Source organism: Vipera ursinii (assembly GCF_947247035.1).
Source record: "Vipera ursinii genome assembly, chromosome: 3".
In the NCBI taxonomy this organism is placed as follows: domain Eukaryota; kingdom Metazoa; phylum Chordata; class Lepidosauria; order Squamata; family Viperidae; genus Vipera; species Vipera ursinii.
Genome location: NC_139516.1, coordinates 64,734,214 through 64,754,567, shown reverse-complemented (window position 1 = coordinate 64,754,567; position 20,354 = coordinate 64,734,214). Strand labels below are relative to the sequence as shown.

The following is a 20,354-nucleotide window of genomic DNA, read 5'->3' as shown; positions in this document are numbered from 1 at the left end:
ATAATAATTTTTAAAAGATCTAAGCCAAGATGGAGATTTCAGTAGACATTGCCTATGGTTATATTCCATAAAGTGACAAAGACAAGAGGCACACACTTGAAGACACATACACATTCAGGTCCACATATACATTTCCAAGCATAAATTTCCTTCTAGTATCAGATTTACATAAAAAGACCCATTAAGATAATATTTATGCTGGAATTCAAAGAATCCTTATCACATTCTAAAAGGAAGAAGTAAAGAAAGAGGTTGCAGACAGAATTCAGCACCCCAGCTTAAAAAAATCATTACATTTTAAAACCAAGTGAACTTTGAACTAGAAATTCTGCAATTAAGAGGTAGCCTGACTAAAGGAGAGGGTGGAGTGGTAGTTCGGTAGCTGTATAAATTGAGCAAGTCACTATTATTAGCAGAGATAAGGGCAGCCTGAAATTCTTTCCTCAATAAGAGTGTTCTAAAAATAAACTGGCTTGTCATGCTTCAAAATAAAAATTGTTTGGCTTGCTCATTTTGTGTTCCTATGCAAATTCAGAATGAAAAGCAAATTTTGAGATAAATTATGCTTTGTAACATGTAAGATATATAGACTGGTATCTCTATGTTCCCTCTACTGGAACATACAATTCTATGATGCATAAGATCTTTCCAAGAAATTTAAAGCAACTTAAGAAATGGTCCAAATGATTACACAGAGGAAACCAGCAATTTACAACATTACCCAGACACTGCTGTGGTGATAAATTGCTAATGCAGACAGGTTACATACCAGCATGGCAATGCCTAAGTGATGCTGTAAGTTAGTATTACCGATACAGAAACACACACAAAAGCCCAGTAAGAACTATAATTTATTTTCCATTTGTAAGAATTCAGGATTAAAAAAACCCTATTTGATTACCTAGCCTGTCCTTGAAGTGCCAGAGAGGACCTGCATTAACGAGGCACAAAAAGTTTGCAGTGCCTTGAGAATTAACACAAGCACTGCAGCATTTAATTTTGAAAAAAATGATAAATTATGAAATTTTGGAAGTTTTGAAGGCTCTTCAACCATCTTTACTGATTTTGTTTACTCTTAATTTTAGATCACTTTGGGGCTTCATCTTTTAAAAAGTGTATGCTCCTTACTGGCTGGTATTCTGGAAACAATAGTAATATTGGGCAGGTATCAATAGGTATGTTGTAGATATTTATGTATAGAAAAGGACATTTAGAAAAAGAAACATAGCTTTTTTTATTCTGGAAGTATACCCATTCAGATTTCATTTTTTTTGTTAAAGTGATAAAAAGTAAAGAGCAATATCTTTCTTTGTAGATAACTTTATAATTTTTTCTTAAACTAAGCTCTCTGGATCCTATCAAACATCTACTTTTTACACCCAAGCTGTAAATCAGTACAACCACAATCTTCTTATCGTCTTATGTACTTTTTCTCACTAACAATATGCATATGGGCCACAAAATCCAGAAGACTATTAGATGACAGCAAAGAGTTAAGAATTTGCAGCTATCTAGTAAGTGATTACGGTAGGTTTCTGTACCCCAGATACGGTGATTTTAATTAAGAATTACTTTTTTGGCACACATTAGCAAGTGATGCTGGTCATTTATACAGGTAGACCTTGACTTACGACCACAACTGAGCCCAAAATTTCCGTTAAGTGAAACATTTGTTCAGTGAGTTTTGCCCCATTTTACGACTTTTCTTGCCACAGTTATTAAGTGAATCACTGCAGCTGATAGGTTAGTAACCTGGTTGTTAAAGAGAATCTGGTTTTCCCACTGACTTTATCAGAAGGTCACAAAATGTGATCACATAACACCGGGACACAGCAAAGGTCATAAATATGAGTCAGTTGCCAAGCATCTGAATTCTGATCACATGATATGGGGATGCTGCAAAGGTCGTAACTAAGAAAAACGGTCATAAGTCACATTTTTCAGTGCCACTGTAACTTTGAGCAGTCACTAAACTAACTATTGTAGGTCAAGGACTTCCCATATTCTATAAAATTCTTCTTCTACTAATTTCTGAATATTTGGTTTCTATCCCTGAGAAGAGAGACTAATAGGGGAAAAGGAAGATTAGGGCATTCTTTTCTAGTAGTCAAACCACTAATATTTAGCTAAATAGGCTGGGAAATGACACAACAGAGATGCTAGTTATATACACATCTGAAACAAGCTATGACTACAAATAGCAGAAATAACACTCAGTGCAATTAAATTAACCAAGCATTTGTGGGTATGTTAACTGTAGCTTGAGAGCCATCAAGGCCTCAGGCTAAAAACTGGAAGACCATGAGTTCTAGTTTTATCTTAGGGCATAAAGCCAGCTGGGTGACCTTGGCCTAGTTGCCTACTCTTAGCCTTAGGAAGGAAGCAATGGCAAGCCAGTTTTGAACACCTTGTCAAGAAAATTGTGGAAATCTGTCCAGGCAGCTCTGAGAATTGGAAATGATTGAAAAAAAACCCCTATATTTATGTCTTACCACTCATCCCCTTTTTCCCAAATATTTCTTCAACTGAAAGAGAGTCTGTTAATGGTAATAATGCAGCAGACATTATAGTTTGCTATGTCAGATGTGATAATAATAAGTAATTTATTAAACTTGTATGTCACCCGACTCTCAATGAGTCAGAGCAACTTGCAATAATCAAACCTCCTCATTCGTGTAGTCCCATCATATGGTCTGATGATATTACTTCATGTATCTGTCATCTCCAGGAGCACTTATGGAAAAATATCCCACAGACATAACCAAGAATGAAGAGTCCCAGTTGTAAGATTTGATGATAAGACTAGGCTCTGCCCAACTCTAGGGTGATTATTTGTGTTTTATTCAGTGACCTTGATTAAAATGATTTTAAAAAAACATTGGCTAACTCCAGCCAGGAAAATAAACAAGCTTGTATGTACAAATTCCTACTCAGTAGTCCATTTATAAATTATATGTGTCTACAAAATCTTTTCTAATACATTAATCATTAATAATAAACAGCTTGCTTTGTAATCCATCATTTGCTTACAGTAAGCAACAGATACAGAGATATTATTGTTTCACTCCTTTGGGACTTGTTAAGTCTACTTGAATGTCTTGTAGGATGAAATCACAAGAGAGGGTATTATTTGTTGTGTAATGTAATAGCTTAGGTTCCTAATATGGTTGTTTCTAACTGTACAAATGTAAGCAATGGTTCAACATTTCCAGAAAGGTTTGCCATGTTCCTCTGTACATGTACGTATGCTGTATATAGCTGAATAGTATAAATTAATGAACAGTGAAAAGACAGTATCTTCTTAAACAATTAAACTCAATTATTGTACTACAACTTAGAAAATTAGATTCTACTTAGTGTTCTGTTCTTTAAAATGCACACAAAGAGCATTTCAGTTTGGAAATGAATCCGAATATTATTAATCCCAAATAAGTTTGTGTTAGAATATAATTCTACAATTAGAAAGTCAAATTAGAACAACTAAATCAATCATTTCTACTGCACTGTATATTATCTTAAGAGTATGGTTTACTGATTCCACATCAGGAATGCTGTAGGAATAAAATATACATCACCTAAAAGTTTGAGAATAGTTGATTAAAAAAGATAAACAACTGTGGCAGCAATCTGTATCAATGAACTGAGAATAGCTAATGGTTCAAAACAATTCATTCAAGAACACAACATGATTAGTTCTGATTTTGAATAAACACTGAATTCCCAATAGCAGTATTAGAAAAGACATTTCTTGAGGTTAAGTTTCTCCATGGATTTATGGAAAATCAAACTGATCTGTGGGACTTATTTTCTTCCCCAAAATCGGAAACACAACGCTGACACAATGTCTTGTTTCTCAGTGAGAAATACCTACTAAAATAGTGCAGAACTGTTGGGAGCCAACAAAATATTGCATTATTCATCAAATGGATGGCCTAAGTCTTATCACTGCAATATTAGCATGCCTATTGCTTCCATTATATCTCCCCCCCCCCCACCAATGTCACATTTATTGACATTGGTATAAATCAACCTACAGAACTGTAGATTGGGTCTTCCCACAAAAAGAAGAAGAAAACTCCCATTAAACTTGGCTTCTCCAACGTCTAATTTTCTGGATGAACTGACTCCAAACCCCATTCTCCCCAGCCACCTATTGCCATGCACTGGGGATGGATGGAAGTCGTGCTGGGAGACCCACTCCGACCGGGTCGTGGAAGGTTGGTTGTGCGTGTGAGAGAAGACTCGTGCACTTTTGCAAACCCGGAGGAACAAGGCAGGTTGCTACGCTGCCTCACAACTCCCAGCCGTGCACCCGCAGGCCGCCTCGTTCTCCCTTCCCTTCCAACGCCGCCGCCACCGGAGAGACCGAAGCCCTGGAGGGGCGACCCTACAGAGGATGGAGAAGGCAGGGAGAGGCCCGGGGACGACGCCCGGCTGCTCGCTGGCTCCAATCCCGGGCGAGCGCTCCGGCTCGCTTGTTTGCCGCCGCTGCTGCTGTCGCCGCCGCCGAGTAGCTCACTCGGTCCGCGGCGGGCAGCGACCCTCCGCCGCTGCCGGCCTCTCCGTCCTGCAGCCCGGCCTGTCCCTCCCGGTGCCCCGTACTCAGCTCTTGACTTTGCCGAAAGTGCCGACCCCCAGCGTGTCCCCCAGCACGTAGTGGCCGATCTTCACCCGCCCGTCGTGCTTCGGCGGCTGTTTCAGCTCAGCCATCTTCGCTTGGCTCGGGTCGGCTCGGCTCCCTTCTCACCGTCGTCGTCGTCGTCGCCGCCGCCGCCGCCGCCGCCGGTCCGGCCGAACCACAATGCAGCAGGGCCGGGAGGGGAGGCGAGAAGGAGACAGGCGGCGGGATCGGAGGCAGCGACGAAGCGGGGAGGGTGTGTGTGTGTGTGTGTGTGTGAACAGGTGAGTAAGGACTTGGGTGAGTGGGGAGGGGAGATGTCGGAGAAGGGAACGCGAGCGCCCCGGGGTTGCTCCGGAATATGGGTCCAAATAAGCCAAAACACTATTTAAGGCAGGTTTTTCCAACCTTGGCAATGTTTAGACGGCTGGACTTCATCTCCCAGAATTCCCCAGCCAGCATGGCTGGCTGGTGAATTCTGGGAGTTGAAGTCCAGTTGTCTTAACATTGCCAAGGTTGGGAAACTCTGCTTTAAGGAAGGTCTCCAATTTAGCGGGGCAGATTGCCCGCGAGCATTCGGCCTAACCCAGGGGTAGGCAACCTCGGCTCTTTTATGACACATGGACTTCAACTCCCAGAATTCCTGAGTCAGCTATGCTGACTCAGGAATTCTGTGAGTTGAAGTCCATGAGTCATAAAAGAGCCGAGGTTGCCTACCCCTGGCCTAACCCAACAGATTAATGCTCGTGGTGCTATTGATGCAGTGGGGAAAACAGGGTAGAGGAGAATGTGGCGCATGGGGCATGGCATAGTAGTGGGTAACAGTAACTACTATTTCTCCGAGTTAAGGCTGAGGAGAAATGGTGGTAGCAGTAGGGCTACAATACCAAATATGAATGCAAAACTTTAGACGATCACTGGATAGCAGCAAGGAGATTAAAGAAAGCTTTAAGTCCCTTGCTGCCAGCTATCCGTTGTCCGGATCTTTGTAGTTCACATGACTTGTCCTATTTGGTAAGGAATAAATGTGGAAGGGTTAATGGGGTGGGGAATCCTTTTCTTACATGCATGTATGAGACCTTTGGTGGGGGGGGTTGTAATTTATGAGGTAGGATATTTTTTAAGCACCATGAAGACACATGATGGCAGATTACAGTGAAAGATCTCTGCAAGGTAGCATGCAAAAATTCAGAATAATGCCAAGAAAATATTTGAAGCTGGAAATCAAACATCAGAATAAGATGATCACAGAGTAGATGATCTTCCAGGAGCTGAACGACATATTGAGTGTTCATGGAATCACAGAGTTGGAAGGGGTAATTTAGCTTATCAAGTCTAATCCCTGGCTGGGCAAGGAATTCAAATTAAAGCATTCCTGACAGATGGCTTTATAGCCTTTGTTTGAACATGGTAGGGGTCAGGGGAGCTCACTATCTCTCTGGGTAATTGGAACCTGCTGTAATTTCAGCAAAGTACCCTAGGATGCTTTCATTCACCTGTGGGTTTGATGAGATGACAGTTAAATGAATACACAGCGCTCTTGAAAAGTCATATTGAAAAGGTGCTCATCAATGGCTCTCCACAAGACTGGAGAGAAGTATCAAGTAGGCTGCCAAAGCATTCAAGAATAGGGGAGGCTCATGCCTCTGTTCTTTAATATTTGTATTAATAAATTGGATAAAAAGATGGCCAGATCAGTTCCAATTTGCACGGGTAAGATACAAAATTGGGCAGGACAGTTAATATCTTAGAAGAGTGAAACATTCCTATGTGAGAGATTTGATGGAATAGATAGGCTATGTATTTCTTTAACGTCATGGGTATGAGCCTGAAAAATAAATATGTAATAATGTTAATAGTAACTTTTGTTCATATTTCCATTTGAATGAGCTGCTTATGCAATTTTACCATATACCATATATCAGTTGCTTATAAGAAGACAAAACATGAAGTGCATTAATGTATATATTTAAAATCTTTGTGGGAAACTGAAGCCCAGGCATTTTCACTCCTTCGCTCGGATGACAATCCTAAGATCATGTTGCAAGGAATGATGGATAGCTTACACTCTGTATTAATTATATGACTTCTTGAGCATAGTCAAACCAACTAGAAATCAAGTGACAAATATTTGGCAAATCAAATACAGGTAGTTCTCAACTTACATTCATTCATTTAGCAACCATTAAAAGTTATGGCAGTGGGCACTCAGGTGACCACTTATGATTATGATTTCACGACAAGCTGCAGTCACAAATGGAAATCATGTAATGGAGGCTGTAACCATTGTAAGTGTGAGCCGGGTGCAAAGCACCTGGATCACCATCACGTGACTGTAGGCTTGCTGGGACCATCATAACTTCAAGACTTGATTGTAAATATCATTTGTTCAGCACTGTTAACATTTTGAACAGTTGCTAAATGAATGTTCGTTAACCAAGGCTGCCTGTAAAAGGTATGGATTTGATGTCCCCAAAATATTATATCATCCTGATGTCAAAAAAGTTTCAGAATGACATGTAAAAATGTTAAATTCAAATAGATTGGTATCTAGAACACAATACCCAAGACATTATGTAACTGAAGAAAAATAAGTTACTTCTAGTATAACAATACCAAATGACACAGAGTCACTCAAAAGGAACTGGAAAAGCTTTAAAATTTAACAATTTAAATTATGGAATAAAGCAGCAAACTTTTTCCCAACAGTTATTTGGAGCATTAGGAGCTGTAACAATAGAATTGTCAAAACAGCTGACAAAATTAGAATTATTTGACCTCACAACATTTATAAAAAATAATTTTGCTTGGAATCTTACATTACGGTGCTTGGTATTTGAACAGTTCTTAGCCTTTGGGACAATGCTTGAAGCTGGCAAATTTTCAGCAGTGCCAACTATTCTTCAGAAGAAGAAGAATACTTTCTCAGAAGCAATTAATTTAAGAGATATCACGGGGGGAAAAAGAATTTGGGAGAAATACTTGGGAAAGCAATCTGAGGCCAGCATTATTAACTTGACTCAGTTATGATGGCAATGAATACACCATTGAAAGACCTGAAAGACAGGATTAGGGATCAACCCCTGATCTAATGGTAGCATAACCCAACTCACATTTTGCTATTGTTTTTAGTAGAATCTCAAGGGAGATACATTGAATTCTTTGCTGAAGTCATGTGTGTGCCACGTGCATTATTTTCTAAATAACAATATTCAGCAAAGAATCTTGAGTCAAAAACTTTCACTCTGGCATAGGCAATAGGCAAGAGTGTGGTCAAGGTTTGCTCCATGAATTAAGATGTAGCTCAAGGTCAGCAAGTAATCCCAGTAGCAATTACTTATTTTCAAATAGAGTGCTCCCGTGGAAAGTACTCTTCCAAACAATCAAGCATGCTTTTGATTCCTTACCTCTGGCTTTTGACACAGTAGGGCAGGGGTCTTCAAACTTGGCCCTTTTATGACTTGTGGACTTCAATTCCCAGAATTCCTCAGCCAGGCATGCTGGCTGTGGAATTTTGGGAGTTGAAGTCCACAAGTCATAAAAGGGCCAAGTTTGAAGATCCCTACAGTAGGGTCAGTATTCTCATGGGCTCGAGCGAGGAAATATGTATGATCAGGATCAGAATCTAGAGCCGAAGAATTGAAGAGAAGGCAGCAGCGTTCCACCAAGAATTCAATGCTAGGTACTAGTATCAGAATTCCAAAGTCTTTATTCAGATGATGGGCCATAGCATTGCATTTTTAAACAAAGGTGGTCCCAGAGTGTAGCAACATCTGATCAACCCTGGCTGAGCTTTGAAACTGGTAGGCATAATCCCGAATAGCATTTGGATGGGTGAACTCACACACGGCCTCAGCAAAGAATTCAACAAATCTCCCATGAGGTTCTGCTAGAAACAAAAGCAAAATGTGGACTGCGCTATGCTAGCAGATTCAGATATTGTTGAAAAACCAAATCCCGCAAGTTTATGCTAGTGATTTTATATCATGCTAATGGAAAATTTCAAGTGGTATACCCTAAGGCTCTGTTCTAGGCCTCATGTTCAATATATTTATAAACAAGTTAGTTGTACTCTTTCACTCTGTGAAACTTTTACCTAAATGATATTGTTTGTAGTAGCTCTTGAGAAAATTATTTGACTAATTGCCATGCCATGCCATGTTTATAACATATCTTATTGGAAAGTCCTTAAAAACACTTTCTTTTTTATTCCTTTCAAGTGTCACTCCCTGCCTTTATTCTTTATCACTACTACCGGTAACAATAATCCAAGTATGAAAATTCACCCTTGATGAAAAAGGCTTTATGAATTTAAAAATAATGCACCTTCCTTCTGAAAAAACATATTTTTACTTTTTTTCTCTGTTTAGTAAACCACCTTTTGGGGGAAGCATGCCAGCATTTTTATAAATGGCAGCTTTACTTTCTTCAACTGCTAGGAATTAGCCTGAAATATTAATTAAAGTGAAAACCTTATCTGAGACACTCAGGGCTATGCTATTTTTAGCCAGACGCCTAGCAGCTTGTAGCTAGGGATTGGGTGATTTTTGAAATACTGTTAAATAGAAGAACATATAATTATTTGGGGAATTGATTCTAGTATCAGCATGGGCCTCAATGGGCTGTTCTTAAAATAGCGATAGGAAATATATTGGTACCTGTTTAGATAATCAGGAAATATTTCATTGGTGATCTTAATAAGCAAGCAGTCTTAGAATGAAGCTCTATTTTTTTAAATAAAAAGACTGCGTATAGTGACATTCACTGAACAGGAAACTGATGTGTGCATTACTTTTTCATGAGGCATGATTAAAATTGAACAGTCCCCAGCTATATTTCTGCTGCATGCTAATATACTTGGTTTTGTCCCCTGGAGATATAGTGGCAATTTTTAGTAAAATCCTGCTTTTCCTAAAGCTTGGATAAGAACTCTACATTTGATGCACTTTCATTCCACCCCCACCCCCCCACCCCGCACCATGTGCAAAAATACAATCTTGTTTAGAACAGGCAATCTAAATCCTTAAGTTAAGTTCCCTCTCAACATTTTTTTCTGAAACAATAAAAAAACCATTCTGTTTGTTTTGCTTTTCACACTGTTACATAATTCACAATTATATACTATCACTGATTGAAAAAAATGCTTAAAAATAAATTGAAAGATGGAACCTCATTGAATCATTTGAAACTTCATCGCTAAATGTGAGCAGCTCAGCAGTTAAAATAAAGTCGCAGTAAAGATAAATGCAAAGGGACGCGGTGGCTCAGTAGGTTAGGACGCTGAGCTTGTCGATCAGAAGGTCGGCAGTTTGGCGGGTCGAATCCCGAGTGCCGCGTAACAGAGTGAGCGCCTGTTACTCGTCCCAGCTTCTGCCAACCTAGCAGTTCGAAAGCACGTAAAAATGAAAGGAGAAAAATAGGGACCACTACGGTGGGAAGGTAACAGCGTTCCGTGCACCTTTGGCGTCTAGTCATGCCGGCCACATGACCACGGAGACGTCCTCAGAAAGGTGCTGGCTCTTCGGCTTTGAAACGGAGATGAGCACTGGCCCCTAGAGTCGGAAATGACTAGCACACATGTGCGGGGGAACCTTTACCTTTACCTTTAAAGATAAATGCAAACAGGAATACCACTGTAATCCCATTTATATTTTACCCCGACTACACTGAAACACAACATTATAAAACTAGGGAATGTGAAGAAATAGAAACTTTTTTCTGTTTCTATTATTATTTGTTTAACAGAAACTTAAATAAATGTACTAAAATATCCATCTTCTAAAAACAAATACAAAATCAGTGATCTTTTTTGTTGTTTAAAAATTAAATGCTGGCTAGAATAGTTATCAGGTGTAACTCACATAATGGCAACAGGACTTAGGTTTGGTAAATCCTCATGAAAGAACATTTCCTGTTCTAGAGGCCACCATTAAAATATATTTTAGGTTGATCTGCAGCATATCTTATACTCCTTGCTTTTAGGCAACCAAACAAAATTCAAATTAGCTGCAGTTTCTAGTCTTTTTCTCTTCAAAGCATGTTCTTTTGAAATCCGACATGCTAATGTCTGCCTAAAGCTTCATCAGGATCACCGCCTGATTTCAACAAAATCAAAACCAAAATCCCACCGGCTTCTGTGTAATCAGATTTGTATACCAATTAAGGCTGAAAATATAACTGTAATGAATGTGTAAGTAGCATCTTTCACAGCTGTTAATTGGGGTAAAAAGAATGGTGGAGTCACAAAGTATTTTGCAGATGGGTGACTTATTTGAGGGTCCTAACTGGGCTTCTATCTCAGGGACGCGGTGGCTCAGTGGGTTAGGACACTGAGCTTGTCGATCAGATGGTTGGCAGTTTGGCAGGTCGAATCCTGAGTGCCGCGTAACAGAGTGAGTGCCTGTTACTTGTTCCAGCTTCTGCCAACCTAGCAGTTCGAAAGCACGTAAAAATGCAAGTAGAAAAATAGGGACCACTCCAGTGGTAAGGTAACAGCGTTCCGTGCGCCTTTGGCGTCTAGTCATGCCAGCCACATGACCACGGAGACGTCCTCGGACAAACTCTGGCTCTTTGGCTTTGAAACGGAGATGAGCACCGCCCCCTAGAGTTGGAAACGACTAGCACGCATGTGCGGGGGAACCTTTACCTTTACCTTTACTGGGCTTCTTGTCCCCCTCTCTCCTGCCAAACCCAGATTCAAATAACCTTTGTTTTCTGGCATGGCAGCCTACAATGCAAAGGTTTTGGTTAAAATTTATTTATTTTATTATTTATTGATGGGATTTATATCCCGCCCTATCTCCCGAAGGACTCAGGGCGGCTAACAACAAAACATATAATAAGTACAGAAATCAAGATAAAAATAAAATTGAAATCATCTGTGCAATAAATTAAAATTAAAGAATTAAAATTCTAAATATAAATTATAAATTATAAAATGACAGTCCAGAGAGCGGCTTCTGCCTTGGCAACTTTAATATGTATGGAATTCAACTTTCAGAATTTCCCAGCCAGCCTAGCTGGCTGAGGAATTCTGGGAGTTGAAGTCCATGCGTCTTAAAGATTGGGAAGCCCTAGTTTTGCTTATAACCCAGGACTCTGCTCAGACCCAAGATTCCATCGTCACAAACCCAAAGTGTTGCCAGGATTGGTCAGCTTGTTTCTTAATGCCACTTCTTTCTGACTTGTGTACTTCACTTCAAATACCTGTAGGATAAAAGGGACAATTTATAAAAAATGACAAATTGGTATGCTGATCAAAAAAAGAATTTAGTGAAAGGACCTTAATCATGGGCGCATGATTATACAACACGGGTATTAAAATAGAAGCAGGCTTCCAGGTAATTTTAGAAAAAGTGGCTTCTTATCAGCAATAATCACCGTGTATTTGTGTACAAGTGTATATGGTAATACAAGTGTACGTAGTAACATAGGCAAGCAAGTGTAATATAGTGTTATAGGAATTATTCATTCTGGTTTTCCTGGTTTGTTTTATCTGTTTACCTGCTTTAAATGTGTGGCATGTGGCATGCTGCAGGAGATGTAAAAAGATACAGGAGAATGCAGATAGCCAGTTTGGTCTAGTGCAGGGGTAGGCAACCTCGGCTCTTTTATGACTCATGGACTTCAACTCCCAGAATTCCTGAATCCTGGGAGTTGAAGTCCATGAGTCATAAAAGAGCCGAGGTTGCCTACCCCTGGTCTTCTGAGGGATCACCTTATCTATCCTACAAAGGAGAAGGACAGAATTTAATTCCCAATGTGAGTGCAGGGAGACCAAACTTAAAAACATACGATCGCTTACCTTTTGTCAGCGACCATGGTAAACATGTATGTTGAAGTCAAGCTTCTCAAGATGTAAGATGATATGCATACTTTCTTACCTCCTTGGCCCCCATCTCATTGCCAATTTCATTCACGACACATGGAGTTAATGCAGAACATGTTTGGTCCTGGATATGCACACTTAGTAATGTGATCTCCTTGTTAGTGTAACTTTTCCATTATCAGATCATGTCACCTTGTTCTGGGTATAGACAAAATATTTCAAGGGTGGCACCAGATGTGTTTCCTTGGCAAAGCACAAAACCTCTCTTTAAAATCTTTCAGATGACTCCTTACCATAATATTTTTAAAGCTTTGTGTTTCATTTCACCCTGACTCGCGTTTATAGTCCTTGTAAGCATTTCAAAAGTAGCTTTGAAAACTGGAACTTTGAGACGATAGGCAGCAGTAACAATTCCAAGATCCACTCAAGAAGTCCGAGGTTTCAAAGGGTACTGAGGATACCCTCAGGAGGGGAGTAGGAAGCAATATATCTTTGAGGTTAGTGGAAGCCTTTCCAAGTGGCACCTTCCCAATGAATAGGGACTGAAATTTAGAATCATAATTGCAGTCCAAACTTATAAGAGGCATGCCAGATCAGGAAGCCACACAATTAGAGGATAAGTGTTTATGAAAGAAAAAGAACCTGAAGCATTAATGCAGAAGTCTATCCAATAATGGGAGGCCGATAATTTTTTTATATTTAGTATTGTACAGATGCTGTATTAATGATTGGTGCTGCTCAGTAATCACTGGATCAGATTTTACACTCATCCAGTTTATTGCCTTTATTGTTATGTCTAAAATTCTTAAATTGTCCAAAGCACCTAAGGGCAGGACAGGAAGTAATGAATAGAAATTTATCAAAGAGCGATCCAACCTAGAACTATGGAGAAATCTCCTGACAAGGAGAATAATTAACCAATGGAATGGCTTACCTGCGGAAGTTGTGGGTGCGCCATCACAGAAGCTTTTTAAGAAGAGGGTGGACAGCTATTGTCCGAAATGGTATAGGGTCTCCTGCTTGATCAAAGAATTGGACTAGAAGACCTCTAAGGTCCCTTCCAAGGCTATTGTAATGTATTCTGTTTCTTAATCCAACTATAAAAATCTATAGACATTAAAGCTATATGTACATAGTATAACCCAAACCAGATACCGTAATCACTTGTTTTAAAAAAAAATCAGCATGGGTGGGAAAAGTGCTCCAAATCTAGTTTTTTCTCTAGTTGTGTGAATACCAAATGACAATAGCAACTCCTAATTTAATTTGATATTCACACATAGTATAACCCAAACCAGATAATCACTTGTTTTTTAAAAAAAATCAGCATGGGTGGGAAAAGTGCTCCAAATCTAGTTTTTTCTCTAGTTGTGTGAATACCAAATGACAATAGCAACTCCTAATTTAATTTGATATTCAGACAACTAGAGGAAAAAACTAGATTTGGAGCACTTTTCCCACCCATGCTAATTTAATTAGAAGAATGCTCATGCTGGTTCCATACGGATATTCCTGTGAATTTATGAATTGGTTCAGCTACTGTCTGCTACTGTTTTGCACGCCTCTTCTGCATATCAATTATGGGCCACCCCAAATCTTTCAAAAATAACACGACTTATTTGCACTTCAGATCCCATTGCTACTGAATGCAACCAGCTTGCTTGCTTGCTTGTTATTTGTTTGTTTGTTTCCTGCCTTTATGATTTTTGCAAATAACTCAGGGAGGCAGAATCCAATACACCTTCCTCCCGCTAATGCGTTGTCACATAATTAAGGGGAAAATTGGTCAGTGTATTCTCCCTAGCATCTGAGGGCAGGACAAGAAGCTTATCAGAAGGAGATTCAGCCTGAAACTAGGGAGGAATTGCCTGACGTTCAGAACAATTAATCAATGGAACAGCATGCCTCCCAGAGTTTGAGTGTTGCATTGCTGGGGGTTTTCAAGAGACAATTGGACAACCATTTGTCTGGGATGGTATAATGACTCTAGACTTGGGCAGGGAGTTGGGCTAGAAGAAGTTGGTCCCTTCCAGCCCTATGGTTGTATGATCCTATAATACAATGTATGCCTTGTCCTAGAACATAAAGAATATAGCTCACCTACAAGCATGATTCTTTGCCCAGCTTGCTTCCCAGTTGGTATGTGGCACTAATTTATACTTGGATTCCTAGCCTTTCATTGAAGGAACTCTAGGTGACATGTTACCTCTGCAACTGCTCTATAAAATAACTTATTGAAAGAGGTTTAAGGTCATTCAAGCTTGTCTGAATTTGAACTGTAGTCGCTGATGTAAGACTACTGTTCTCTGTGCCTACTCCCAAAGGGGCTTCTAAAATAATATCCCTCAATTGGTGCACTTGAACTCATACTGGTTCCCTATACATTTTCATCTGAATTTATGAATCTCGCCTACTAATGTCTGATACTGCTTTAGCATCTGCGTCTATCGATTGTGAGCCTCCGAAAGTCTTTCAAAAAGAACATGACTTGATCGCACTTCACTTACTGAATGCAACCAGCGTATGTTGTCATGCACATTTCTACTGCGCGCAAGTTTGTATCAATGCTCGTCTGCACCACTAGCACAGCCATAGCCTTGTTCAAAGAACAAATAAATACTGCCTTGCTTTGCCTCCCTATCTCGTAGCTACAAGGATTTTCATATCCAGAAAACAGCAAGGTCTTTATCCTGAAACTGCTTGTGTGGCCAAGAGATGGAAAAGTTTTGTCCATGGAAAATTACAGAACTAAGCTGTAAGAGGACGCAGCCATGAGTGAAGGGAGAAATAATAATAATAAAAAAACACAAGCTATTTTCTTTCTTCCCAAGATAAGTAAAAGAAGAATGAGTCTGAAAATCTATTTATGAAAAAAAATCTCAAGGAAATAACTGGGTGCTTATTTCAAGTAAATTAATACACGTAGTCCTCGACTTGCAACAGTTTGTTTAGTGACCATTCAAAATCACAAGGGCACATAAAAATGTGACTTATGACCATTTTTCACAGTTAATGACCTTTGCAGCATCCCCATGGTCATGTGATCAAAATTAGATGCTTGGCAACTGGTTCACATTTATGAAAGTTGCTGTGTCCGAAAGTTATGTGATCCCCTTTTGCAACCTTCTGACAAGCAAAGTCAATGGGGAAGCCAGATTCACTTAACAGCCATGTTTTTATCTTAGCAACTGCAGTGATTCACCTAACAGCTGTGGCAAGAAAGGTCATAAAATGGGGCAAAACTCACTGAACAAATGTGTCAATAACAGAAATTTTGGGCTCAGTTGTGGTCGTAAGTTGGGAACTACCTGCATTTATTTATTTGCTTACAAATATAAATGTGGGTGATTGTTCCATAGGTCTCGGTGAATTGGGGCAACGTAATGTTCAGGTAGATGAATACAGTGCAAGATAGAATTGGATTTTGAAGTTCAGTCTGCACAAAGGCAACTATGGGGAGGAGAGGAGTTGTTATCAGAAGAATGATTTATTAAAAATATATATTTTATCTGTATAACTTGTTCCAGCACTTCTTGTTTCCTTTCAGCTCTAATTAAATGAAATGGAGGAGTTCACTAAATTTAGAATTCTACAGTGTTATATATGCTTATTTATTACATTGCCATACTTAGGCTGACATTATGTAACCATGTATATGGGAATAAGTCTCCATTCCACATTTTCTAATTATCAAGCTGTACAGGGTGATCACAAGCATGCAGTTTACGAGAGCTGCTACTTGCAAGTGTGTTGCTGTAGCTCAGGGGTGTCAAACTCAATTTCATTGAGGGCCGCATCAGCATTGCGGTTGCCCTCAGGGGGCCGGGTGGGTGTGGCCAGGGTGGGCGTGGCCTATTGGGTGGGCATGGCTAGAGTGTGTATGGCCTACTGGGTGGGCATGGCCAGCTCTACATCATTCGCATCAAGGGTGCCTATGGGGGCCTGGGCAGGAGTGGGACAGATCTGAGGGTCTATGGCAGAAGGAGGGTCTCTGGGCCAGGGCCAAGGCAGTGGGGGCCATTCCCTCCCTGTTTCCAGGATGGCTTCGCGGGCCACATGAAACCACTTTGTGGGCCGGATCTGGCCCCCGGGCCTTGTGTTTGACATGTCTGCTGTAGCTTGTCTGTTGTAAGCGTCATTGAACTCAGAGGACTTGCATATAAGTAAAGGCACCCATAAGACTGCATTGTGGAGTTACTTTGTCAAAATATGTGGTCTTAAAAAACACCTAAAGTATTTTGCTTCAATTTTTTTTTAAAGAAAAAAATATGTTGAATCTACTGTATTGATTTTTACAACCAGGCTGTATCTCCATGCAGCTCGTAAATCATAGTAGAGCATATTTGGACAGTGTAGTTATTGTTCCTAATAGGAAAAGGGAGAGCTTATTATCTGTGACACTTCATGTTCACTGACATGAGAGGAAAAAGAGAATGGGTTGTTGGGTTTTTTATTTTTTTGTGAACAAAGGAGAGGAATCAAAGATATAAGCTGTCTTAGAGAAATTTCAAGGACAGTGGTGTCATTTTAGATTCACAAACTTGATGCTGCAAAAAGATAGATGCATTTTGACATGCCAGAAACAAATTAGCCTACATTATTATGCCTGTGCATTTAAACCAGCCTTTCCCAACCTGATGCCTCTCAAGATTTTGGATTTCAGCTGCTAAAATCCCAGTTATCGTGGAAAGTTGAAGCTTAGTACATCTAGAGGACATCAAACTGAAAAAGAATGGTTTAAAGCTGCAGCATTAGAGCAAAGAAGAAATGTGAAAAAATACAATTATTTTAGTGTTCTGTTCTATGCAACTAGCACTCATTTGGCAATTTTATGCATAATTATTCAGAGATAACTCTAATTGCATTCATTGAGTATAGGGCTACATTCTATGATATACTGTAATAACTCATAGCTGATCCTTAAGTTTCCCAGTATAGCACCATGAATACTAGAAAATCCATTTTGAAGGTATTTATTTTCTAGATCCTTTGTCAAAAGCATAACTGGTCTAAAATTATGAATATCACTATATCAAATGATGCTGATCCAAGAGGTTCTTCTCTAATGTTTTTAGCCATTCTGTTATTTGGCAGCAATTTGCACCAAAGCCATAGCAATTAGTCTATTCTGGTTCTACTGTATCTTTTCCATGGATAAGTAATTCAAACTGCAGAAAATATTTTTTAAACCTCAGATCATCTTCATTATCATCATGAAGAAGGTGTGTCTTTTAAATGACATTAACTTGCAGCAATATTCAGAACTATGTATAACCATGAAGGTGGAGATTTGGAAGCCAAGGATCAATTGTAATAGGTTCCCAGATACTTGTACAACAGTTGTTCGATGTGATCTCTCCCTTTTTCAATTCATTAAGTGTCTGGTGTCCCAGTCCAACATTTAATTCACTAATCTTGAGCATATACAATCTCTCCTAATTCATAAATTATAGAAAAGTAAAACTATTGTATCATATTGAAGTACCCAATCCCCAAACCCTGACATGAAGGATTACCTCACAAAACTAACATAAAACTAACATAACATAAAACTAACATAAATTCCATTCAATTAAGTGACATAGTGCCCTGGAAAGCTCAGGATGATCTATTTTGAAATCTGTTATATATTCTGACACAAAACAACCCCTCACACTCATAAGGGATCCCCGGCAGCCGTTGACAGCCGTCAAAAGGCTGCCGCGGCATTCCCCCCCACACACGCGGCGAGCGGCCGATTCTGACAGCTGTCAAACTGCCGCGCATGCGCAGTGCACTGACAGCTGTCAAACTCCAGAGAACCGCGCATGCGCAGCTTGGCCAGAGCTGTCAAAACTGCCAGCTGGCCCCGGCAACAAGCCGCCTCAGCCGCGCCTACCTTCAGCCGGTCTCCTGCTTATTGGGTGTCCTAGTCTGGCGGGAGATTCTTGCCTGTTTATTGGTTCTTGAGTGTTGTTGTTGTTATCCCTGTTTACTATAAATACGAGAGATTCCCGGCATTGTTTCGCCCGGGACCTCTGCCCAAATAAACGTTGTTTTTTTGAACCTGCCTGCTGTCTCGCTGTCGTCCCTCAAGACAACACAAAACCAGTATCAAACCAGTACAAAGATGAGTGATTTTTTCCCCTCTTCAAATACTTCATAACTTTGTCACTGCAGGAGTGTAAGGTAAATTGGATTTTTTAAAGCAGATCACAAAAAAGTCCTGGATCTCCATAAAGAGCTGTGCTAGTCAGTGATTTGAGGATGTAATGGAAAGTACAAGATAGATAATTCTTTGGAGATTTTATTGCCACATAGTATGCATAACTAAGGTTTATCTGCCTAATTCTAGTTGCCCTTTAGATTACTTGCACATCACATGATGAGCATCTCTTGACCTGCTTTATTACCTGGAATTCCTCCCAGAATCAAGGACAAGTTTGGCCTCCAAAGCACTGCAGGAGCAATTGGCATCCTATGATGGTCTTTTCTGGGTTTTGATCTAGTTAAATAAAATAATTAGGATTTTTTTGTTATTTGTGGAATTATACAACAAGCCGCTACAAAAAAAAAATAAAGCAGACCTTTTCTGATTTGTTCTAGCGAAAGAATATTTCCATTTAATATGAAGAACAGCAGTCAAGAAATGAATGGTACTTTCTGCACTATTTGCAAAAGTATACTGTGTACTCTGGATGAGAGTATTTGTCTTCAGCCTAAATGATAGAATAAGCTATTTGAACATAAGCTGAAAGTAGGTGTTCTGCCCTTTTTTTTTGTAAAGTTCTGATATATAATGGCAATTATTTTCATGACTCAAAAATACAGGATTACCTTCTGATTCCTTACCTTCTGAACTGCTGAATTTTAGATGCTGGTCAACACATAGCACAAAGTAAACTATGTAATGTCAAATGCCAATAACTGGCGAAGATCAAGGAACCAGTGAGTAGATTGGTTTTGGTTCCTTGGAGCTTTTCCAGATAAGGAGAGAATGAGAGATCACTCACAAGTGCTCCAAACAGCAGCTTCTTATGGGAAGACTGCAGGACAGCAATTTTCTGCACATTTGAGCACAGGGAGGTGTCATCTTGCAACCATAATAGAAACTTTTAAAGGACACCAAATTAGCAAATCTCACTTTCTAATCACTTTTGGAACTTGCTTATTAACTATTTCAAGCTATTAAAGATTCCAAAATAATAAGTTTGGAAATGCTGGGTAAGTCTATCTTCAATCCAGAGTGAAATAAAATTTTAATCGTAAGTGTAAACATTTAAAGAATCTGAAATAAACAATGAAAAGCTAAATCGAATTCATCCTAGAAAGTTATAGATGAACTAAGGGTCCTGATAAAATTGGGATATTGAAACTTATACAGTAAGATTTTGAAATTAATTATAAAGAACAACTTCTTGTATGAAATGGATGCTGTTATTTTTACAACACAATAAAAATAATCTATTGTCTTTGGACATAGATGCTGAATGCTAGAGGGGAAGTTTTAGGTAGAGGAAAGATTTATAAACATATAAAATATTGCAGAATGTTATAACAATAAAAATATTGAAGGAGACTTTTGAAAAATGGAATTATAAAATAGTAGCCATGATATCAACAATGTCAGTAATGATGTCTGCTTCTAGGGTAGATTATTTATTTATTAAATCTATATGCAGTCCATCTCACAATCAATAAACTCTGATCCAAAATATGTTATTGAAGAAGTGGCAGATGTAGAATAAATTTGAAAAATAGAGATGATTTTTAAAGTGGATTTACATCTGGCAGGGCAGGGGAATTATTTAAGGAAGGATATTTCACTGGATCCACACACAAAAAACTGGCGGAGGTTTTGAAATTTAAATGGGAAATAAAATGACAAATCAAGAGTTGTGGATATTTTTTTCCTATTAAATTTACAAA

The 20,354-nt window shown here is 39.2% G+C and overlaps 1 protein-coding gene across 1 annotated transcript in view; it reads right to left on the bottom strand.

The window, feature by feature from the left end:
- PRKAA2 (protein kinase AMP-activated catalytic subunit alpha 2) overlaps positions 1–4,710 on the bottom strand; it is a gene marked incomplete at its 5' end in the record, with an annotated part of 36,040 nt that extends 31,330 nt beyond the window's left edge. The window contains one exon of the mRNA XM_083359032.1: positions 4,608–4,710. Coding sequence (XP_083215158.1) covers positions 4,608–4,710 — 103 coding nt within the window. The remainder of the gene's footprint in view (positions 1–4,607) is intronic.
- Positions 4,711–20,354: the final 15,644 nt, after the last annotated feature.